General features: G+C 35.1%; 5 protein-coding genes across 6 annotated transcripts; 2 read left to right on the forward strand and 3 right to left on the reverse strand.

Moving 5' to 3' along the window:
- Positions 1-1,657: 1,657 nt before the first annotated feature.
- On the forward strand, positions 1,658-4,956 carry LOC145001257 (endoribonuclease YBEY, chloroplastic-like). Its single transcript, XM_078960624.1, has 10 exons — positions 1,658-2,142; positions 2,763-3,014; positions 3,092-3,187; positions 3,257-3,434; positions 3,531-3,599; positions 3,668-3,768; positions 3,857-3,949; positions 4,014-4,085; positions 4,154-4,273; positions 4,337-4,956. Exons 1-10 carry the CDS (start codon positions 1,735-1,737, stop codon positions 4,742-4,744), a joined length of 1,797 nt encoding a protein of 598 aa, XP_078816750.1. The 5' UTR covers positions 1,658-1,734; the 3' UTR covers positions 4,745-4,956.
- Positions 4,957-6,297: 1,341 nt separating this feature from the next.
- On the forward strand, positions 6,298-8,447 carry LOC145001883 (endoribonuclease YBEY, chloroplastic-like). Of its 2 annotated transcripts, none has more exons than XM_078961214.1 (7): positions 6,298-6,419; positions 6,813-6,885; positions 6,975-7,075; positions 7,166-7,258; positions 7,398-7,589; positions 7,670-7,909; positions 8,020-8,447. In XM_078961214.1, exons 1-7 carry the CDS (start codon positions 6,417-6,419, stop codon positions 8,185-8,187), a joined length of 870 nt encoding a protein of 289 aa, XP_078817340.1. In that variant the 5' UTR covers positions 6,298-6,416; the 3' UTR covers positions 8,188-8,447. The 2 variants fall into 2 exon arrangements, with proteins under 2 accessions (XP_078817340.1, XP_078817342.1); XM_078961216.1 differs by having other exon boundaries at positions 6,817-6,885.
- Positions 8,448-10,658: 2,211 nt separating this feature from the next.
- Positions 10,659-12,310, reverse strand: LOC144999606 (early nodulin-93-like). Its single transcript, XM_078958735.1, has 5 exons — positions 12,172-12,310; positions 11,938-12,078; positions 11,407-11,468; positions 11,168-11,243; positions 10,659-11,054 (listed from the first exon to the last, which is right to left on the reverse strand). Exons 2-5 carry the CDS (start codon positions 12,056-12,058, stop codon positions 10,963-10,965), a joined length of 351 nt encoding a protein of 116 aa, XP_078814861.1. The 5' UTR covers positions 12,059-12,078; positions 12,172-12,310; the 3' UTR covers positions 10,659-10,962.
- Positions 12,311-14,903: 2,593 nt separating this feature from the next.
- LOC145002317 (uncharacterized) lies at positions 14,904-16,521 on the reverse strand. Its single transcript, XM_078961613.1, has 4 exons — positions 16,096-16,521; positions 15,760-16,009; positions 15,133-15,680; positions 14,904-15,047 (listed from the first exon to the last, which is right to left on the reverse strand). Exons 1-4 carry the CDS (start codon positions 16,519-16,521, stop codon positions 14,904-14,906), a joined length of 1,368 nt encoding a protein of 455 aa, XP_078817739.1.
- A 5,255-nt stretch (positions 16,522-21,776) lies between these two features.
- On the reverse strand, positions 21,777-24,588 carry LOC145001792 (Ras-related small GTP-binding family protein). Its single transcript, XM_078961141.1, has 7 exons — positions 24,124-24,588; positions 23,370-23,461; positions 23,142-23,283; positions 22,758-23,062; positions 22,624-22,677; positions 22,384-22,499; positions 21,777-22,297 (listed from the first exon to the last, which is right to left on the reverse strand). Exons 1-7 carry the CDS (start codon positions 24,215-24,217, stop codon positions 22,105-22,107), a joined length of 996 nt encoding a protein of 331 aa, XP_078817267.1. The 5' UTR covers positions 24,218-24,588; the 3' UTR covers positions 21,777-22,104.
- Between the last annotated feature and the right edge of the window lie 466 nt (positions 24,589-25,054).

The following is a 25,054-nucleotide window of genomic DNA, read 5'->3' on the forward strand; positions in this document are numbered from 1 at the left end:
GGGCTGTTAGCAAAGACGCAAGGTTTATTAGCGGGGTGACCATGAAGATAGCAGTCAATGTTGTTGATTTGATGGGTCTTCTTTCACAACTATGTAACCTGCAAAGTGAGCTCATTTTGCTTCAATCATGTATAGGCATTGCAAAACTTTTCTTTGGTTTAAGGACATGCCAATCGGTGCACATAAAAGAGGCTCCTTTGTTTTTTGACAAATGATTGCACAGGTCTATCGAGGATATGGTGGTATGTGGAGGCCCCTTCTTTGGAGACATCCAGTGGCGTCTAGCTTACTTACCTATTCGTTTTGGTGGTTTGGGTTTATACTCAACATACGAGGTTTCCTCCTACGCATTTGTAGCCTCGAGGGCCCAATCTTGGGCATTACAATACCACATCTTACGTGGCAGTGACATATGTGGTATGGACTCTGATTACCTATGTGCTTTGATTCGTCTTCTCGATATGATTATGAGATTTGACTGTAGCGGTTTCACTAATAAGGACATCGCCCTACTAAATCCCAAAAAGCATTGACATGTGCCCTTTTTAGCAAAATCGTCAAAGATATAGAAGTCGACTTCGACATGACTGTTAGACAGAAAGCAGTTTTTAAGTGTCTTCATGCACCTCATGCTCAATATTTTATGCTAACTATCCCTATTGATGACATCGGCCAACATATGTCTCCTGTGGAGTACCGAAGTATCATTCGTTACCGCCTCATGATTCATCTATTCCTAATTGACAAGATATGCCTAGTTTTCCGCAAGGCATGCTTGGACACTTTGGGGAACATGCAGTTCATTGTAGAGAGCTCACTGATTTCAAGTACCGACATGATGTGGTTAGGGATGTTCTCTTTGATGTTTGTCGGCGTGCTGATATTTCTGTGAAGAAAGAAGCGTGCAATGAACTTTTTAACGGACCCGCATGATGGAAGATACACACTCAGGCCGACTGACATTTTGGTCTTTGGATGGATAGGGGAGAAGCACGCTTGTGTGGATCTTATTGGGGTCTCTCATCTCGTCGGTTTGAGGAGCGGGGGTTTCACAGCAGGGCATGTCGTTTTAAAGTTGCTGTGTGCAAAGTGGCAAAGCACAAGAATGCATGTATACAAAATCAACATATGTTTATACATTTTGCATTTGATACATTTGGATTTCTCGCGCTAGAGGCGGTGGGGCTCCTCAACAGAGTCCAACGAGTAATGCATTCTAATGTTATATCTCCTAGATACACAGATGTTTTCAAAAGAATTACTTTTGTCATCCAGAAAGGACTAGCAACACAACTTATTGTCCGTTTTCCTTCCATCACTATGTATTGAACTATATTCGATTTCAATCAATTTTCTCACTATTTTTTTTTCTTTTAAATTTAAAGACTATTTGAATTGGTCACATAAGCATCTTTAAACAAATGAAAAACCGTTAACTAATTAACGAACAATTTCCTTTCCGAATTATTAAGATGGTAGATTCCTTGTAGGCTTGTACATTAGATAATCTAGTTTTATCAAACATAAAGACCTATTAAAGTTTTTCAAATCAAGTAAGATACAATAATGTGTATTCGGATTTAGATTTTAGAACTAGGGTAAACCGGGTTTGAGTTATTAGCCGGTTTAGTTTTTCGGTTTTAACTTTTAACTTGTTTCCGGTTTTCTTCGCCCCGGCGAATTGTGGGGGAATATACTGCTAAACATCACTTTCAGTCGCCGTCTCCGGCCCGAATGAGGTCTCGCTTCCCTCCTATCCTCCTCCGCAACCTTCATTCTTCTTTAGACGTCTCCTCCATGGCGGCGGCCGGTTTCATCTTCCGAAGCCTCTCCACACACTCACTCACGGCCCCATCCAAACTCCCATCGTTACCTTCATTGGTCTCTCATTGTCGCTCTAATCTTTCGTATTCGACTTCTTCTTCTTCTCCATTGTTTGGTGGTTTATTCGGTGCTCAACGTCGCAGAGATGGAGATTGGATTCTTTCGAGAAGGTTGGGAGGGAAAGTACTGGCGTCGCAGCGTGGGTACAGGAAGGTGCGGGGTCGCCCGTCGGCCAGGAAGAAGAACAAGGGGAAGGAGTTGGAGCTCGATGTTAGAATTGGTATCGAAGAACAATTGCCCGATGATTCTGAAATTCTGGTTTGTACTCCCTCTTCCGTTTCTCTTGTGTCATTACTCATTACTCATTAATGTACAATTACTTCTTCATGCAATGGATTGAACAGTTACATCCTGATTGAGAGAAGTCTATTGATGAACATGAGTATAATGCAGTTGCAGACCAAAGATGTGTAATGTTTTTCCAGGAGCTTCTAAACAACTGAATGTTACAGTACAAACTTGTACATGAGAACAAAATGACCTAAACTGTTCCAAACTCATAAACTAACAACAATTGAGAATCAATTTCACCAATGTGACAAACTCTGTGCATACTTACTAGACTTACCACTTGTAGCTTCTTTGCTAGGAATCACCTGAAACTTGAAGATTCAGGAGTGCTATAGTTGTGATTGTCTTAGATGCCTATAATTTCAATTCAGTTTGTAACTCTTAATCAGTTTTTTCATCTAATAAACTGCAATATATTAGGGCTTCATCACTTGAAAGGCACTCTCACCCTCTACACTGCAACATTTGTTTTTCCCTGTTGCACTGATGACTGCCTATGAAGTTTAGCTAGCTGATCTTCTTTCTACATTTGGCAGAATGGAGATATGTTTCTTGATTTAAACACTCTTCTTTTCTAAAATTGGCAGGATATTGCAGAAATGCTTCGTCTAAATGCTCCAATGGCAATGAAACTAGCATTTGATGGTTTAAAAGATTCAGATCACAAAACAAGAGATTCTTCTGTTGATGATGTTGGCCAATTTGAGAGTGTTGAGTTATCAATACTTCTATGCAATGATGAGTTCATCCGTGAGCTTAATAAAGATTGGAGGAACGAAGACCATGCTACTGATGTTCTCTCCATGTCTCAACATGTCCCTGAACTCAAGCTTCCAATGGTCTGAATTGCCCCTCTTGAAATTTACTTTTGAGTAATCAGTGATTTAGTTTTTGACATTTGTTTTCTATGTTGCAGCTAATGTTGGGTGACATAATCATTTCAGTGGAAACAGCAGCAAGACAAGCAGAGGAAAGAGGGCACACTCTTCTTGATGAGATTCGTGTTCTTATGGTTTGTACCTTTTCTTGAAAAGAATTCAAACATAAATTTTATTATAATGTATTCTTTCATACTTTATAGGTCCATGGATTGTTGCATCTTATGGGATTTGATCATGAGCTTAGTGAAGAAGCTGAAGCAGAAATGGAGGGGGAGGAAGAACGTCTTTTGAAGAGTCTTGGATGGAAAGGAAAAGGATTGATACAAAGTGCATCTTCTATTGAATCTGATGAAACCCTTTTACCAAAGATTTCTGATGGTATTTTACTCTTACATATTTTTTATTTACTTAAATCATTATGTGTAGATTTTTTATATTTGTAACTAACTGGCTTTACATTTGGATTGTCAAAAGGAAGAAAGAAAGCTGGCAGTCTTCGATTCTACAAGCCAAAATTCAGCTATATCTTCTGCGACATGGATGGTGAGATTTACTTCAAATGTTAACTAAATGACTATTTTACCCTTACATTCCAACAAATTGTTATAAAGGTACACTGCTGAATAGCAAAAGTCAAATTTCTGCTACAAATGCTGAGGCTTTAAGAGAGGCTTCATCGAGAGGTGTAAAAGTTGTTATAGCCACCGGAAAAGTAAGAAAATTTAGGATTTATTATTATTATTATTATTATTATTTGTTTGGAATTTCTCACCTTTTTTTTATGTTATATTTGGAAATAGACTCGTCCAGCTGCTATAGCTCTTTTGAAGATGGTGGATTTAGCAGGTAGAGATGGAATTGCCTCAGAGTATTCACCAGGTGTTTTCATTCAGGTATTATATTTATTTATATCTATTTATTGTTTATAAAATCATGATTTATTCTTAATCCTGTTAGGGTTTGCTTGTTTATGGCAAACAAGGACGCGAAATTCACAGAAGAAATTTGGATCCACATGTTTGCAAAGAGGTATGTATTTCTGTAATTATAATTTATCCTGAATTTGGATGCTTAATAATATAATGTTAATATTACAGGCATTTGATTACTCAGTAGAACACAATGTTCCACTTATTGCATTCAGTGAGAATCGTTGCTTGACCTTATTCAGTCATCCACTTGTGGACTCCCTTCACACGATATACCATGAGCCAAGGGTACTTTCGTCATTACATTTTTTTAATAATTATTATTCTTTTTTTAACATAAAGTTTTTCCAGGCAGAAGTTATGGGTTCGGTGGAGGATCTGTTAAGCAGTGGTGATGTGCAGAAGGTGTTGTTTTTGGACACTGCTGAAGGGGTGTCTGGAAGACTGAGGCCATATTGGTCAGAAGCGATAAAAGGTCGTGCATCTGTTGTTCAAGCACAGCCAGATATGCTTGAGATAGTGCCAGCTGGCACTTCGAAGGGGAGTGGGGTCCGCATGCTGCTTGACCATTTTGGTGTTGGGGCAGATGAGGTGATGGCGATTGGTGATGGGGAGAATGATGTGGAGATGATTGAGTTGGCTTCTTTAGGGGTTTGTATGAGTAATGGATCTGAGAAGACAAAAACTGTTGCTGATGTGATTGGTGTTAGTAATGATGAAGATGGTGTTGCTGATGCTATCTATAGGTATGCATTTTAAGAGCTCAAAGAAAATACATTTGAGCTTAAAAAGACTTGAAGAAAAAACTGTATTCTTTGGGATTCCTATATTTTTTTGGCTAGGAAATAGGAAAATGATAAAGAAACAAACAGGGCTAAACTGTCATTGGTCCATGAGACATTGTTATAGGTTGACACAAGTATATTAATGTGCTTTTTTTTTTTTAATCAATATATATTCATTCATATTCATGATCATGAATACAACTAAAGTACATAAGATATTATAACAAATATAGTAATATAATTTCAAAAAAAAAAAAAAATCATCTATTTTATGTAGGGTTAGCTTATATTCATTATGTTGTTATGCTAATTGAGGGCTTATAGTAATCGATTGTATATCATCTTCATCCATCAACACGAGTGCTTATGTATAAAAAATCAAACTTTTTCTATGGGTCATATGAGAAACCAAATTTCTGTGACAAATAATGCAGGCATTCGTTTTCAAATTTTCATAGAGGTATGATCGTCACAATTCCTTTAAACAAGTACAATTTGATTCAGCCACATGTCATCTAATGGTTTGTTGATTATTTTTTTCCCAACAAAACTTATTTTGTAAAAAAAAAAAACCATTCTTTCTTTATTAGAAAAAAACTAAATACAACAAAATTCATAACCTTTCTTTTTTTTCACTAGTACCGACCATAACTTTAACATGCAAAGTCCGATTAAGTTGATTCAGAATATAACGAATATAACTCTTGTATCGTAACTTTGATTGGGCATTTGGGCTGATCGATTCAAAATTTCACAAAAGAGGACTTAATTAATCACCTACAACCTCCTTGTTTTACATTTCTTTCATTTCATCACCAATTATGCTAAGAGTCTTACCCAATCTCAATGAAGTTGCTAAAAACTATATATTTGCCGATGATTTGGAAAAACAAATGACTATTGTATAGACGATTTAGTGTTATGGAATCATTGATAATTGTTTCTAATTATGATTTTGCTGTCTTTTAGTAACAAATGTCAATCGTTTCAACTGTGTTTAACTGAATCATAAAAAACCGCATGGATTTTATCCAAAAATATTTATTTAACAAAAAAAAAAAAAAAAACATATGTAGAAGAAGTGAAAAAACTGAATAGTAAGGAATTAGCTGAATAATTATATGATATCTTAACTAAAAATTTGCAATTTTATTTAGAGAAAAGAACACATATAATATTAAAAAAACGGAATCATTATGAGTTTTGATATTTTATACTGAAATGTGTCAAGATGGTCTCCATTTAATATAAAGAAAAGAAAAATTACGAACATATATGTTTTTTACAATATATAAGAAGAAATTTGACAGGTTAAAGAACACTTAATTGCATTTGCAATTTTGCACGATGTGATTTATATAATAATACGATACGATTCTCCAAAACAGAGGGAAGGAGGGATAATTAGAATTAGCGGAGATGAAGAATAATTAATGCGAAGGTTAAGGGGACAATACAACGTTAATTAAAGTGGTTGTAATGTACGTAAATGGGTTCTCCTCAAATCACGGCTCTCTTCTAGTTATAACTCATATTCTCCTGAAGAGGCCGACCCAAAAATGGAGGAAGAGGAGGAACGTCTTGGATCAAAACCGAAATTTAAAGGATCGATACAGAAGAGGGCATCTACAACCTGATCCAAGAACATGGTATTTTATTCTTAGATTTTCTTTCTTGATTAAACAATTATCCACATTTTTCAGATTTAAGCATGCATGCGGATGAATTCTCTATTGTTGGTATGCTTTTGGCGCCTAACCACCCTTCATCATCATCATCCATTTTTGGAGGGAGAATTCATCGATATATCATTAGTATTTAAAAACAAACATATGCACGATTTTAGTGTCATTTGCTTCTAAGTTCTTTTTTTTTTTTTTCTAAGGTTAAGCATTCGTAGGGTTGAGATATAACTTACATAAAGTTTCCAATATTATAATCTATCAAGATATCAAAGTTACCGATTATCATATAATCGACAACACACATAAAGTAACTTTTGTTAAGAGTAATGGCTTACTTAACATTTGAATTGTCAAAAGGAAGGAAGGAAGGAAGCAGGAAGTCTTAAAAACTACAAGCCAAAATTCAGCTATATCTTCTGTGATATGGATGGTGAGATTGATTTCAAATGTTTCTTTCTTTCATCTTCTTTGCATATAATTTCATTGTTTGTCATGTATTGTTATGGATATACACATAAGGTACACTTCTGAATAGCAAAAGTCTAGTTTCTGCTACAAATGCTGAGGCTTTAAGAGAGGCTTCATCAACGGGTGTAAAAGTGGTGTTAGCCACTGGAAAAGTAAGAAAAAAACGGGCTTTTGTTGTAAAATTGTTAAAGTATTTGTTTCAAATTTCTCATTATTTTGCATGTAATCTTTTTTGCAAACAGACTCGTCCAGCTGCTATAACTCTTTTAAATATGGTGGATTTAGCAGGAAAAGATGGAATTGTCTCAGATTCCTCACCAGGTGTTTTCATACAGGTTGCCTAGCTACTCACATTAATTAATTTTCAAGTGTCACTTTGATATAATAATAATAATAATAATAATTATATAGTTCATTAACTTTGAGTACAACTTATCATATATAAGAAATGTTTTCTTCTTACTCTATTATCAGGGTTTGCTTGTTTATGGAAACGAAGGCAAGGAAATTCACAAAACAAATTTGGATCCAAATGTTTGCAAAGAAGCATTTGATTACTCTGTAGAACACAATGTTCCACTTGTCGCATTTTGTGAGAATCGTTTGCTGACCTTATTCAGTCATCCTCTTGTGGACTCCCTCCACACCATATATCATGAACCAAGGGTACTTTCGTCATTATTTAATTTCTTTCATTTAACCGGATAACATGGACTACATGATTTGACACCTTTTTTTTTTAACAGGCAGAAGTTAAGCCTTCAGTGGAGGAGCTGTTAAGTAGTGGAGATGTGCAAAAGGTGTTATTTCTAGACACTGCTGAAGGGGTTTCTGGGAAACTGAGGCCATATTGGTCAGAAGCAACAAAAGGTCGTGCATCTGTTGTTCAAGCACAAGCAGACATGCTTGAAATTGTGCCACCTGACACTTCAAAGGGTAATGGAGTAAAAATGCTGCTTGATCATCTTGGTGTTACTGCAGACGAGGTAGGTGTGTGTGTGTGTCATGAAAGTACTATCATTGATCATATTCATTGTATCATCATTTATTTTAATCAATATAAATGATTTTAGTTTGAGTCTTTGTTGATGATCAGATAATGGCTATTGGTGATGGAGAAAACGATGTTGAGATGATGCAATTGGCTTCTTTAGGGGTTTGTATGAGTAATGGATCTGAGAAGACAAAAGCTGTTGCTGATGTGATTGGTGTTAGTAATGATGAAGATGGAGTTGCTGATGCTATCTATAGGTATGCATTTTAAAGTTTAAACCACACATAACATTTTCAGCTCAAAGACTCGAAAACTCGGTATACTTTTTGTTTTTTGTTTTTTGTTTTTCTTCCATGTTGGAATTATTGTACATAGATGGGTAGATACTAGTAAAAGGAAAGAGAAAGGCTAGTGATAATGAGAGAAAAGAAACAAAGAAGGAAAATTAATGTCATTGGTCCATGAGACCTTGTTGTTATAGGTTGACACAAGATTCAAATTATCTCATTGTATAGCAAGGGAGTACTCTAATTGATTGTAATACTTTAATAACATTTTTTTTTTTTGGATTTTGAATTCTTGTATGTTGATGGCTTGATGTCTATGTTCCCCCTACATGCATATGTTAAAACATGCTATATTTATTAGAGGGTGTGTTTGATATCCCAAGTGTAACAAAGAGTTCACGCATCATACCATTGGTCAAGTCAACCATAAGTGAACTAAACCATTCACTTCCAATGGAATTCATATCCTAAGGGTGTGTTTGGCTATGGAAAGTTGTTATCATTTTTTTTTAACTCTTTAGAAAAAGGAGTGAAGTTTTTGCTTTCCGTAAAATTTTTATAAAACGCATTTGGTTAAAATTGATTGGATTTCCATTTTCCATTTTAGAAAAGTAGAAAACGTATTTGGATGTGGATTTTCTATCGGTTTTCATATTTCAAATTTTGTTATTTCAAACAATACAAATTGGTTGACCGATTCATTGGATTGATTAGAAGGATGTATTCAATAGTTTATTTACACGAAATAGATGGGTGGATCAAATAAAAGAATTACATGGTAACATGGATAGATTAGTGAATGGATTAGGTAGATAGACCAAAATATGTTGCATGTGTTTGATTGATTGATCATATAATCGTATGGCTCGGTGGATGGATGAATTGGATTGAATTGGATATGAATGGATCAATTTTGTGGGTTAGATGAATGTATTATATTAGATAGATTGGTTGGGTGGAGATAATGGGTAATTATATGGATGGATTAGAGCTTTGATATTAGAGAGTGATTATATTATATGTTTGGGAATTTTAGTGACATGAATCGGTTTAGGGCCTGTTGGATTTGGTGCTGACCTAGTCCGGTCAGACATTTTTGTCTGACTCGGTCCGGTCAGTATGTTTGATTTGTGTAGAATCGATGTCTGACCCGGTCCAATCCATAAAATTGATCCGACTCGGTCCTGTAGAAAATAGAAGCTGACCGAGTAAACGATGGAAGAAAGACATTCGTGCGCTGATAAAAAAAACATCTCCTCCTAACGCCTTCAACACAACGCCTTCCACATAGCACCATCAAGGACTCTTCCTCTTTCAAAAGGTCCATCCCGCTGGACACTTTCGCGGCCGATGCCTCAGAGCCACCGCCGCAAGCAGCATCGCCGATCTCCGCCACCCTGATGCACATTACTCCTGCCGATCTCTGCCTCTCCTAATGCAATCAAACTGTTGATTACTTAACCGAGCAATCAAATGTATGATCTTATGCCTTTTCTTATTACAATTTTGAATTCTGGAGTGGACCTCATTTGCATCTAAGGCTCGAATTTAAGCTATAGTTTCATTCATTTGCTGAAATTGAATAATTGTAGAGTTTATTAATTTTACTTTGGGGTATTTTTTGACACCTTTGATCTATTGAATATGAGTGGTTCAGTTTTAGTGGTTTTAGGAAAGTATCAATTGGAACATCATATTTTGGAGTTCAATTTAGGGACTGGTATGTTGGGGTTCAGTCCTTGTTACGGGAGGGCAATAGTTGTTCTAGCATGAAAAGGGTGTTGGTTTCAACACCATTGTTGCTGAAGGTTTTGCCCCTCGATATGTTTTTTCCCTGTTGTTTTTTCCCCTCAATCATATGATGTTATGTATGAAGGAGAAATCATGTATGTTAAAGTCAATCATATAATGATATGTATGTATGCTAAAGTCGTAAGTATGAAACATTTGAACTATATGTGATTCTTATGGTTTTTATTATTTAACTCGATAATATTGGAACAAAATTTAATGGGAAATTACCAAACAAGTCTTTTGTGTCCCCTTTGCTTTCAGGTTGCTAATTTACAAAATGGTATAGTGTAGATTGTTAAATTTTGTTTATTTTATATTGGAGAAAAGAAGGGTAAAATGGTCATTTTCAACATTCAGCACAACCAGTCAGAGTTGTAATCAAACAACATGATTTCAATCAGAAACAGGTTCAGTCAGCTTTAGACCCAATCAAGCCCTGACTCAGTCAGATCTAACTCAGACAGTAACTATCAAACAGTCCCTTAGTTTTAATCACGATTAACTCATGATAAGTTGAGTTCAGTTCTGCTACATTACGAGTTTGCACATTTGCATAAACTAAAGGAAATATGATATGACAGTTGTTAAGCCTCACTATACTTAAAACCAACTTTAGCTTGAAATTTTGACCAGAAAAACAACAGCAACTAATATACAACGTTTTCAAATGAAAATCGTTTCAGCTTTTATAGGCCAAATCAAGCGAAAAGGAAAAAGGTCCAGTCAACAATGCAAGACAGGAATTATTAAGCAAATTATATCCATATACAGCCACTAAAGATCAACGCATAAAAACATATTATTTTTCCTTTTTTTTTTTTAATAATTATGCATCTATCTCACTGGTAGAGAAAATGGAGACCTGAAAGCATAAACTTCGGGGCCCACCTGTGAGGCTTAAACTCGATACAAACAACACTGAGAAGCCAGATATCATAATCACAATTTGATTAATTGTAAACTGTTAAGCGGACTTATCATAAAGGGTGCGTGTGTTTTTCCTTGCACACTCCAGTATAGTTTTGTCAGCAGTGATAAAGTATGCAGCAATGGATGCTGTTTCAACAAAAAAAAAAAACAATCAAATCAAATCTACAAGAATCTTTTTGTAAAAGCATATCATCATATCTATCTAAAATCAGTTGAAAAGTTAAAATTTTGGAGCATACCAGCAGATATAATGAGTGCTTGAGCAGTATAATTTAGGTTTGCTTTTGCCCAGGGGATTGTACGCACAGCAATTAACTGAAATTTACAAATATTTCAGTGGCTTTTAATATAACAAGATAACATCTTAGCCATCAAATTCAAAGCTAAATCTGGTGTTCCCTTGTTGCAATGTATCTTATAGAAAGGATTTTAAGATGCAAAGGTTTAAGTGAAAGCATAAAAATATGAAGCTACCAACCGTAGGGATTGCACTTGCAACACATGCAATTGAAGCTGACTTCATTCCTTCACGAACCCCTTCTGCAAATCATGTAATTAATGGTTAAAATCATATTTTAGGAGAAGCGTCAGATATATAGGATGTTTGTGCTTCATGCCTTTTAAACATGGCAGAAATTGGCTGTTTGGAATGTTTCAAGAAACATTGATGATGCAAGTGCTACATAAAGTGATAGGGATGAGCTAAATGTAAGCATTTTGAAGCGAGAATTATTCGCATCATCTAACAATTAAACGATGATCATTTCAGGAAAATGGAATCACTTTCAATTTCATTCTTCAACCACAAAATTAACCCCTCGTCCCCTAACGAATGAACCCTAACGAAAGAATCATGGGGCAAGCGGGCATATAAATCCAGTTGATAAGAAGGAACACGTTCTAAAAACGTTTGAAGGATCGCATTCCTTCTCTAACCTACCCCCAAGATAAACAAACGACATGAATTTCAAATCTAACACACATAGAAAGGAATGAAAATTCGCTTCACCTTGAGTACACATTTTGGATCTCAGAAACTTGAGATCTTCTTCTGGAGATGGAATCATAAAACTTGACGATTTCTTCCTGTGGCTTACCCAGGCATCTCTCATATCCGTAGGAATTCCCATTTTTTTCACTCTTTGATTCTCTGGTCAAACAAACAAAAACCTTCAATTCACAGACAAAAGCATCAACGATTCAAACAGTCAGCAATCGAATAAATTTGTAGGAAGATGATTACATATATAACAGGAATGCGGTGGTGGCGACTCTGAATGTAGCCGCTGTTCTGAATACCGCCGGCTGTTTTAACAATCAAAATTGGGTTTGTCTGCTATGCTTTTACGATTAGTTTCTAATTTATATTTTTATATTAAAGAATTTAAATACTCAATATTAAACTACTAAAGGGACTACTGAACATGTTATCCCCCCTATAAAATATCGAAGCTCACAAAAAACGACCCAATATATCAATTCAATTCGAATCTAACACAACAGAAAAAAAAAATGGATTAAACCGACATTTTGATATTATTTTATTAAATGAGATAGTCTGTTTAATTAAATGGATTGGGTTATAACTTATAACCAGGTCCGTGGCCCATCCTTCACAAGGGCTGAATTTTTTTAGTCTATGTTATATATCGGTGGTATAGATTCAGATATTGTGTTTGTAGTTATCCTTCAAGTTATCTAGTTAATGTTCTTCGTCTAAGAAAACAATTTTGTGGGTCCCAAAACATTATAGATTCAGATATTGATTTGTTTGTATTATTTCACAGTTTTTGATTAAGTGGTAAAGTGGCATGTCACCTGCGTTTTGTTTGCAATTTGACAAGCCGTGTTGAGTTGCAAAGTATCAAATCAATTATTTAAGCAGGTTAGGTGAGTTGAGATTTTTAAATCGTTTAATTAAACATCTTAACTCGAAACCTAATCCAACATGATTAATTGTCACAACTTATCTTATCGACATTACTAGTAAAAAGGCCGATTTTTCATTTTGAGTCCACGCCGTTTAGTTTAGTTTAGTTTGACATATTCAAACAAGTTTGATTTTAAGTTACCAAAACAATCATCAGTTTCTCTAAATTGTCAATAATATTTGATATTATATTTCTAGTCTCACGAAAGCATGTATATGTTGAATTGTGGAGACTGATTGCTTGTGGTGAGTCAAAAGTGTCCTACATGGAAAAATATGAATGGTGAGAATATAAATATCACACAAAGGATGATATTATGTTATCATCCAATATTGTGTGAACTTGTACAAGATCAATAATAAATCTATCTGTACATCCGCATGTCTGTGGATGTTGCATGATTATACTAATTTGTGAACCACATCATTCTCTCGTGTGTGTGTGTGTGTGTATATATATATATATATATATATATATATATATATATATATATATATATATATTAGTTGTAAGACTCATGTATTACATGAATTAATTTAAAAAAAATTAATATGAATGTTTAAATATTTGAGAACTTTGAATTTATAAGAAAATAAGAAAAATAATGAATTATTAAGATTGAAATGTGTTTTTATCTATTAAATTTAAACAAATAATTTAAATTTAAATAAATAAATAAATGAAACTAATGGGTTTTAATTTGGGAGGTAAGTCTATTAATAAAGTTGATATTCATTTATTACTACATTTATTATAATTATTACATTAAAATATTATGTGGAATTTATTAAAATAGAAAAACCCATGAAATGACACGTGGAAAAAAAATTAATTCAAAATAAGAAAAAACATCATAAATGGTCCCTGTGATTTCCCAGATTCTGAAGTTTAGTCCCCGTAGTTTAAAAATCTCATAGTTGGTCCCTATGCTTTCAAAACTTTTGACAGGTGGTCCTTATCCCTCACACCATTAGAATCCCACCGTTAACCCTTATTTCATTAAAATAATATAAGAGTAAATCGGTCTTTTCACCTGTGCCCTCTTCTTTATAACCAAATGCATGTCTATATTGGTCTAACCCTTCTCGCACCCACCGTCTTCTACTCTCACTCTACTGCTCACTCTACTGTGCATCGAATTCCAAAACGATTTATGCGAGTGTCGAAGATGGGGATTTGTAGATGTGGAATGGTAACAACGAAGTTGACCTCATGGACGGATCGTAACCCAGGAAGGCAATTTTTGAATTGTTCAAGATGTGGATTCGTAAGGTGGGTTGACCCTCCGATGTGTGCAAGGGCATTGGTGGTGATTCCAGGTTTAATAAGATCAATGAATCGATTGGAAGATAAGGTTGCAATTGTAAGTGCAGAACTGTGGAACTACCGGCTTATGTTGTTCTGTTCATGGATGATTTTTTTTTTTGGTTTTATTTTAACTAGTAAGGATTTGGATGGTAATAGGATGGGGTTTTTTGGTTTCTTTGTACGCATCTAACTAGTTCAGGGGGTTTTGGATATTGATGGAATGGGTATTTTTGGTTTCATTCTGTTGTATGAAGTGTAACACATTAAGTTAATGGAAATGATGATTATGTATTTTGTTATAAATCTGTGGTTTTGATGTTCATTTTCGTATGATGCATTGTTATAACTGCATCTTGCAAATGGTTAGGAATGGTATTTCAAATCTACATTGTTATACATGCATCTTCTTGAGAAAGGTTTGGAGAGGGTAATTCATAAGCAAAATGTTGATAAAATCATTACAAGTCTGTGTTTAACCCATACAAACATGAGACTTACTTTCAACATACTTACTGATGGAATGTCTTAACCCATACAAACATTACAAAAGACCTAATTACCATAATTTAAACAACCAAACCATAATCTATGTTTCAAAAGACCTAACTACCCAAACATCCAACTAACTACTTAACATATTTCCTAAATTACCCTTTCCCTTTCCTTGTGTCTTACCCTTTGCCTGTGTCTTCCCTTTTCATTGTTTCTTCCCCTTTGATCCAACTTCACTATTGCCTCACTGCCTTTTACATGTTCTTGAATTGTGCCCCTTGTTATGATACTTTGAACAAGTGACTGCAATAAATTTCCTGCTCAATTTAGTGGTTTGGTTGTTGGGCTCATCAACACCTCTCCTTCTCTTCTTTTTTGGCCTCCCAACCTACACATATGCATTTATTATATTTAAAACATTAACATACATGCTGGCATTAAAAGTACATATCTAGCCTAGTTGACATAACAACATGTGTGTGATGTTTTGGTGGAGTTAAAGTGAATGGACAATCACTTTTTGGCCACATTGAACGACCATTTATTGGATCAATTTTGTTCAGATACATGGCTCTCCATGTTGATAACTTATAGCAAGGATGGACCCAATCCTCAACATCAGGGGCATCTTCTCCATTTTCAATTTTGTTCCATATAGCAGAAACAACATGCCTACATGGAAAACCTGTAATCTCCCAGAACCTACAAGTGCAACTTCTTTCATTTAGGTTCACCACATACTGATCCTGCCATGTGCTTGCAACTTGGTACTTTCCTGCCCCATTATACTTAGCTACATACTTTGCTGCTTGAGTCTTAATCTCCTCTAAAATTATAGTTGCAGTAGTACTTAGTTCCCCTTGACACTTATCTATTTCCTTTTGCACAACACACAATCTCTTCATGAGATACTCTCTAATATACTCTAAGCATGTGATGATTTGTTTATCCCTACCTTCCTCTATCTTAGCATTGAATACCTCACAAAGATTATTCAACAAACAATCAGTGTGTGCCCTACCTGTGAAAACCATATTCAAAAAGAGAAATTACAAATTTTATATTAAAACATAAAACTCAACAACTTCTAAATGACATACCACTGAAGTGAGATTTAGACCATGTCTCTGCAGGAATCTTACACAACCAAGCATGAGCTTCATCATTCATTTTCTTCAACTGATCCATTGCATATTTAAAGTGATTTATTGTTGTTGCTCTACCACATTCCCGAACCAAGTCACTCAACTCTTTTCTTTTCCATTGTTTCTTTAAATTCTCCTGAATATGCCTCAAACAAAACCTATGTTCTGCATTGGGAAATACCTTTGCAACTCCTGGTATTATCCCCTTAACAAATGCAAATTCAGTCAGTTTCATTTATAAAATTAGAAAATAAGCTACACTATCATGAGAAATAATTAGGTATAACATACCTTTTGTTTATCAGAAATGAAGGTAAAATTTGAATTTGCTCCCAATTCTAAGTCTTCTCCTAACAGTTCCGTGAACCAGGTCCACGAACTAGTTGTCTCAGCCTCTACCACTGCATATGCTACAGGGTATATTCCATTATTTGAGTCTAGACCCACAGCAGTTAGTACCTGCCCAGGATATGGGCCTTTCAAGAATGTACCATCAACTCCCAGGAAATCCCTTAACCCAGCTTTGAATCCCAACTTCAATGCACCTAGACATACATATATTCTTCTAAAAGTTCTTGTAGTAGTCGACAATGATGGTTCAGGATACACATCTATCCTAACAGTTGAACCAGGATTTGTGTTTAGCAGTTCCAAAGCATAACCCCTCAGATATCCATATTGAAGTTGGTAGTCCCCACTAATCACACGTTCAGCCATTTACTTTGCCCTACCAACCTTTTGAACTAACACACCAAGCTCCAACTTCTTACACAACTCCTCGTGTAAAGCTTTGATTGGAATTTTAGGGTTACTTTGAATTTGTGGAACAATTAAGTTCGCTAAATATTTGGAAGTAAAAGCTTTAACTGATCTTGTCTACAAACATTTATGGACTTCATGTACTGTTTTCACCAACCAATCTGTATTCTCATCTGGCCTCGAGATTTAGACTGCCCAAGGACATTTTCCTTTTTTACTAATCACATTTTTGCCCTTGTACTTTACCTTACTTCTAGTTGATGGCCCACCACATTGAACTGTTTCAGTAGATTGTCCCTTGCACTTTACCTTACTTCTTGTTGATGGCCCACCACATTGAACTGTTTCAGTAAATTGGCCCACAACACCTCCACATTTGACCCTTATCTCGATTTTATCATTTTTTGCTAAGTATAGGGACCTCCTTGTATTTACAGCATGTGCATGCATGTAGTCCACAACTTCCTTCTTTGTTTTGAAACACTGCCCCACCCTATATGGTTTTAAATGGATCTCCCCATGTGAGCATGGAGTTGACCTACTCAACTCCTTAAGCATTTTTGTCCTTTCATCTTCATTAAATCCTGCATACTGATAATCATCACTTTGAATAACTTCCAACTCTTCATCAACTATGTCATTACCTATACTTTCAGTTTGCTTGTTTAAAATTCCATGTTCATCTACATCCACATGACTTTGGAATTCACTCATGTCTACATCCACATCAAATTGCATGTTAGACTCATGTACAATGTAGTCATTATCATCAGAATCATCTGCACTATAATCAAAACCATCTTCATTCTCACTATAGAAAGCATCTCCACTATCATCATTTACCATGCCCTCTAGAATTTCCATTTCTACTTGATTGTCTTCACCATTCGGTACACTGTACTCAACATCAAATTCAGCATAAGTTGAATAATCATCTGTAAATGCTTCAAATTCATCGAGTCTTACACTTTGTTGTCCATCAATATCTTCAGAAATTGGTTCCTCTACAAGATTGCCTAAATTGCTCTTACACACTTCTTCTATGTGGCCCATGATCAATCCTTCATTCACATCAATGACATTACTTCGTTGGCTAACTTGAGACATAACATATGGAAAAATAGTCTTTGAATGTCACACCCCCAAACCAGAACGGCGGAAACGTTCGGGGGCGGAGGACGTCATATTCAGTATCATAACAGTTCATAGAAAGGAAAGTACACACCACCATATATATTAAAGTTTCCAAGATGTTTACATAATTGTATTCATTACATGTTCAAAAGATAAATACATAAACATCATCCAAAAGAAGTAATTAACGCCAGCGCGTTAATCCCAAAAGTTGATTCCCAAACCTGCTTAGCGGTTCCCTGAGAATACAAGTTATTTCAAAGAAAAAGTGTCAACAATTAAGTTGGTGAGTTCATAAGTAGTTTAGAAAAATTGGATGCCATTCCAAAATGGGTGTATATTTTCCAGAAAACGCAGCATTTCAAATGTAAAGAGTTGTGATTTGTTATGTTGAAAGTGAATGTATTAGATCCAGAAAATCCCATATTTTCCCTAATGGTTGAGATACGAGTTGTTGTGTTTTCCAAGAAAAAAACCCTTATTTTCTTATAAAAGTATGAAATGCATATAAATGTTCGTGTTATAAGTTGTAAATAATTGCACCAGGAAAATCCCTTATTTTCCTATTAGTTGTTTGGTTTGTATGCAGGAGAAACCCTTATTTTCCTAACATAAATGGCAGTCTCTAAGACCGAAAATCGCAAGAAACCGACGTTCTCAAAAGTTGTGTCATAGTTTTATATAGTAAAACTATACGAAGATCGCATTTATTAGATGAAGAATAGTTTTAATAGCTACTCGTTCATAAAAGCATAATACCATAATAATTGTATATCCGATGAGTTTTATAACCATACTAAACATAATATGCCTGTAACGACGTTCTTCAGGCGTCGCAGCGTTATGACAACTGTCACCCCAAAAGACGGACTGTAGCTAACAGTCAGGGCGCGGGATCATGACTTCCCGTATAGATCTATACACATTTGACACGTTCTCCGAACGGGAGACTCTGGTTATAGACAGGACTTGCAGCATTACTTTCTAATAAAGAAAAGTAACGTTTGAAGATATACACGTCTCATGGATTCTCAACTAAGCCCGTATTAAAGTGATAGTTTTCTATGCAAAGTTTATCCTTTTTCACAATGTTTGACAAAGCAAAATCATAAGTTTTTAGAATGTATAAAACGACTTAACAATGAAAGTTACTTTGAAATCATTATATACTTTGTATAATGTCTAATGCACGCAAAGTATGACAAGAGTTTTCCATAATAGTAATGAGTTCCAAGTGATTTATTCGATAAAACAAGTGAAGTGAAACTTTATAAAATACACGATAATAACCGTATGTTTACTTGTATTCCCCCCCTAAAAGAGTATAAAAGCATTTAAAATGTATTTAAAGTGTGTTTGAAAGGGGTATGAACTCACTTGAAAGTTTGAAGATAGCAAGATGGAAAACCGGGCAGAGTTTCGTCTCGGGAAATGGATTTTCCTCGGAAATCTCGGGATTCCTCGGGAGAAAAATCGACCTTCGGGACTTGCACAAAATGACCAGGGCTTCGGGGTAGTGCGAGCATGGAAAACGAGGTAAAACGCAAGAAAAAGGAGAGAGAATTGGCCATTTTCCCGGGAACCCTCGCATGCTATTTATAGGGGGGCCTGAGAGGCCTCGTACGCGGGGCGTACGCTCGTACGCAGCGCGTACGCGTACGTCATGCGTGACCGAAGCCTCGACTGCCTCGACCTCGGATGGGACGGCTCAGGCAGTCGGGTCAGATGGGACAGCGGGTCGGATGCCTCGCATAGGGCGATGTGGACGGTTTGAGGCCAAGTTCCTCGGGTACGTGGGGCGTACAGGAGTACGCAGCGCGTACCTCGGATGAGGACGCTGACTCCCCTTCGGATAATACCGAAGTTTTAATAAAAAATATATATAAATTATTTATCAAACTTCGAAAATTCATATCTCCTTCATACGAACTCCGTTTTTGACGTTCTTTATATCCCCGCGAAGGTGAGACTACGATCTACAACTTTCATTTAGATTCCGTTGGCAAATTCCGGAATTATTTTTATTATTTATTTATTAAAATGACGTGATTAAGGAATTTCTTTAAAAATTCATAACTTATTCATACGATGTCCGATTTGAGCGTTCTTTTTATGCTTGTTTGTAGTTTAACGATATCTACGACTTTCATTTAGACACCTAAGGTCGGAAAGTGTTTTATTGAAACTTTGCGTTTTTACGCAACTTCGTATTGCCGGTTTTTGTCGTAAAACTTAGAATGATCATAACTTCTTCGTTATAACTCGGATTTTTGTGTTATTTATATGTTTGGAAACCTTAAGACGATAACTACCGCATAGTGTACTCCAAATAGAGTTTTTGAATACTTCATTTTTCGATGATATTTTAATTCCTTTCTCAAAGAGGTTACAGGACTCGATTTTTACTGACTTGAAATAGCGGGTTGTTACATTGAATGATCCTGACTTTCATCCATATCTATTACTTGTGACTAGTCAACAACATGGTTGGCACGGGGGGTCTAACTCAAGCTTTTTACTACACGATCCTACTTCTCTTCTACAAGGTTTTTTTCTATTAAGTTCCGGTGACACACTCTTAGGTTCCAGTTCCTCGATAACAACTTTGGAAGGAGACTTAAAATAACTAACTACCCTAGTCTAACCAATTTCAATATAGACCTTTACAAGTCTGTGCTTAGGGACATACGAAACCAATTTAAGAACATCTTGGTTATTCCCTAAAGGCAATAACCCGTAGTCTAAGGGAAATTCGGGGATACAGAAATGGTAGTAAAGAGTTTGTTCACCTTTGTACCCTGATTCTCGAACCATGTCATCGAGTTCATGGACTGAAAATAAATCAGTGTCAACGTCATCTACGTATGATACAGTACCATCAACGTATTTCCTTCCAGGTGATTTGGTGAAGACACCACTATAGTGTATCTTCAACGTGAAATAGTTATCATATCCCTCTACAAACACAAAAATAGAAAGGATAAAGAAGATGATTTATCTTCACAAATACATTCAAGGAAAACAAAAACTTCAGTTTTTTTTTTTTATGAAAAATCTTACCTTATCTTGATTACCAGTCCTTCAAGCACGCATTTTTTTCACGCAAACACCATATTGACATAACCATTGTCCTTTGGTGTTGTGTAAACCCTAAACCCCAATTTCGATTCGAGGATAAGAGTGATCTGTTGAAGACGAAGTCACTGTGCTCTTGGGAGATGAAGAGTGTTTGGGAGTTGACGTGAAGAAGACAGTGGCATAATCATTTCCCTCAATAAAGAAGAGGGCACAGGTGAAAAGACCGATTTACCCTTATATTATTTTAATGAAATAAGGGTTAACGGTGGGATTCTAACGGTGTGAGGGATAAGGACCACCTGTCAAAAGTTTTGAAAGCATAGGGACCAACTATGAGATTTTTAAACTACGGGGACTAAACTTCAGAATCTGGGAAAACACAGGGACCATTTATGATGCTTTTTCTCAAAATAACTACAAAATGACATTTGACAAATTGAATAAGAGTGATATATTGCAAAAAATCTTCATTTATTAGAAAAGATTATTATAATTATTACATTATGTGGAATTTATTAAAATAGAAAAACTCATAAAATGACATATGGAAAAAAAAATTAATTCAAAATAACTATAAAATGATATTTGACAAATTGAATAAGAATGTGATATATTGAAAAAAAAAAAAAAAAAAAAAAAGATTGCATCATTTAGTTGTGCACTTGGTTGAATATCTAACAAAAAAGATTAAAGCAGCAAAGTGTTGCCATATCACTTAATATGTGAAAAAAAAAATCATTTTGGCACAAAATGTAATCATTTTAAACACATTCACATCTTTTATATATATATATATATATATATATATATATATATATATATATATATATATATATATATATATATATATCAGTGGAAATTAAGATACCCAAATTTCATCAAAAGTAATGCCTTGGCATATCTGTGTGACGTAAGATTCTAATAACATTTTAAATGCCCAATAATAATGTACATCTGCCTTTTTCATCACATTCCCAAACAAGAACACCACAAAAACACAATTTCTATCAAATTCTGAAGACAAATCTTACCAAAACTTGGTTACAATAATATACTAATAAAACTTGGAATTTATTTGCACAACTAACTACTCCCTCTATTATACATGCAGTCTCATGCATTTAACCCATTTCCACCAGCAATCTTCACATTGAACAAAATAAAACCAAATAGGCAACAACAACATATCTCACTGAGTCAAAAGAATGAATAGACTAGTTTTTACAATCAAGAAGCATCAACACAGTAAGAAGAAGAAAAAAGAAACATATGCCTTTTTTTTTTTTTTTTTTTTTTTTTTTTTTTTTTATAGTAGTGGCAAAATCAAAATCATACATTAATATCATTCCTTTTGGATCTAATACTGTTTAATTCTTGAGCTCCACTCAATGCAAATCTTGGGATATTATAATTGTCAGGCGTCAACACCGGTTGCTGAGGATACAGTGTGGGAGGTGGGGTCAGATTTCGCTGAGCTGGCAGTGGTGGTAGAACATTGTACTTGTACGTGTCTCCACTTGTCCTGCAAAAGTATAACATGATTTTTTTTTTTTTAAATAAAAAAACCAATTTATTCTCTCATATAATATGATAAGCTTTATATTATACCTTGTACTTGTGTATATCTGATCTTCATCACTCAAATTCTGTAATGGTCTTTGCACTGAGGTTGACCATGGACTTGCCATTGGTAACTCATCTGAAAAATATCTTCTTCTTACCAACTGAAAAGTTACAGATCATCCACTAAAACTTATGAATGTTTTTTTTTTTTTTGGAATGTAAGGGTAAAATGGTCATTTAGTCTCACTGATAAGAAGAAAAAAAAAAGATCTTATATGTGCATACCATACGGAAAAACTTCATCACAGCCTCCTTATCATATCTTGCTTCTTTTGCAGCCTGAACATTTTTTTAAAACAATTAAAAAAAAAAAAAGGAAAAATCAAGAAATGCAGATTGAAAATTGATGCAAATCTTACAGCCATAAGCCCTCCAGATCCAGGAAAGGTGTCAATGAGAGGGAGCTCCTCATTTGATGGAAGCAAACCCTGTTTTTCAACCCATTGGCGTGCCATGTCAACAAGATTTCCACTGCTACCCCTTGTCCCTTCTTTGGCTGCCACGTCAGCTTTGTTACCAATGACAAGGTAGGGCACAGGAAGGCCACCTGGACCCCCATTCGCCAACGGGGCAGAAAATGTCCCTGTTGCTGCAATCTCTGCTGCCCATTTTTTCAAACTTGTTTTTGTCCTTCTTTGAGAAAGATCATGCACGAAAATAACACCTACACACACAACACATGTTCTTTAATCTTCAACAAAGATTGAAATTTAAATAAATAATATTTATATTTATATAAATACCGTTTATTTGGGAATAAAAGATGGAACGACAATCTGTATAACGATCATGTCCAGAGACATCCCAGAGTTCAATGAAGAAATCCCTATCTTTGTCACCTTTTTCACTATCTGAAGAGCTACTAGGAGTTCCATATGTAAAATGCTGCATATAAAAATATAAATATATAAAAGTTACTTTATAAATATTTAATTTTGTTTCCTTAAAAGATATCTATAATCTATATATACCTTCACGTCTACTGTACATCCAACTGTTTGAGGAGGATGCTTTGTTGTTGTACCTTTCACTATCAGATGAACAAGAGAAGTTTTTCCCACACCTATATAATATATTTTAAAACCAAGGCATAAAGAGCTCATTAATCTATGATTGGCTTCTAAAAAGAAAATAAAAGAGGTAAACTATCAAAACTATGAATCAAAAACATCTGGTCATCCGGAAATAAGAGCAGCACTCAAAATCACAGACATTTTCCCATTCTCAAGCATCATTAAGTTTGAGAAATACTAGCAAAGCATAAACTACAACAGATGGGGTGTATCATGCTCATAATATGTAACACAATTCAGTTCAAGAAGACAAGAACCAACAAGACCTTGCTAAAAGCTACTAGAGTCACCATGTTGTGGAGCTTCTTATGGATGATTTTATCACATAGCCAATCCTAATGCAACCCTAAAATCCTCTAAATGATAACTAGCAAGTAGTATGGCATCTATGATTGCAAAAGGCTGACTGGATTACTTGAAATAAATGTTGGATTTAAACCTACAAATATGGTCTATTTGAGTAAAGTATAACAGATCGGCAGATATGATTAGAGGATGAAAATCTAATTGTCAAGTGAGGACAACTCTAATCTCCATACGCAACCGATAAAATCTTATTGAAATCATGTTAAAATAGAAACAGCATATGAACTACATCAAATCTGATGATTCAACAGAAGAACAATAACAATAAATTGAAGTAAGCAGTTACCTGAATCACCAACAACAAGAACTCGAACCTGCCCACAAGGAGGGCCTCCATTTTGCTCTTTGTTGATCTCCCTTTCGCGTTCCCTCCAAAACATATTATGCTAACCTTCTTCCTTGCCGCATTAAAAGATCACAAGTTTTCGGCTGCAAATTTCGGCCGATCTGTCTATACCCAGTTCGCGAATTAAGATTTTAGATTTTTGGGTTGCGATTTATGCTAAACACTGATTGTTTATAGGGGATTTCTTCAACTGTAATTTGAGGGTTTTGGGATAGAGCTACTCTATAGTAGTTGGAGAATCGGTTTCCAGAAATAAGAGGATTCAGATCGTTGATGTTAAAATCAAATTCCCATTTAGATCAGAACCATATTTAATAATTGATTGAAGCTATAGACCCGGATTTCGGAAAAGCAAGTTTGAGGCACACGATTCTGAAATTTTATTGAACTTTTATAAGTTTATTTACTTCTACCTTTCGAACAAATGGAGCATAACATATCCCTCTTCGCATAAAATGCAATAATTACAATTATAGTCCCCTTAATTTTTAATTTGCATGATATATAGTATTTTTGATCCGTATAATTTTTAGTTTAAGACCGAGTAAATTACAGTGTTAGTTCCTATGGTTGTCATCTATTTGTACTTTTAGTTTTATTTTGAAAATTTAGCACTAATGGTCCTTGTGGTAGGCAAAAGTTGCAGTTTTGATCCGTAAAACTATTATCATCTACATGTGCCCTTCACATGAGGGCATTTTGGTTTCCCCCTTCTCTCTCATAATATCGTATATGATTTAAAATTAGATCATCTTCTTCATCCATCTTCTCTCTTCCCTTTATAAATCAAAACAAGAAAAAATCTCACTTAATCACACAATGGTGATTTGTCACTATGGAAGCCAAACCTTCATCACAACTTTATGGAGTG

The sequence above is a fragment of the Lactuca saligna genome, chromosome 6, assembly GCF_052625555.1.
Source record: "Lactuca saligna cultivar CGN05327 chromosome 6, ASM5262555v1, whole genome shotgun sequence".
Classification (NCBI taxonomy): Eukaryota; Viridiplantae; Streptophyta; class Magnoliopsida; order Asterales; family Asteraceae; genus Lactuca; species Lactuca saligna.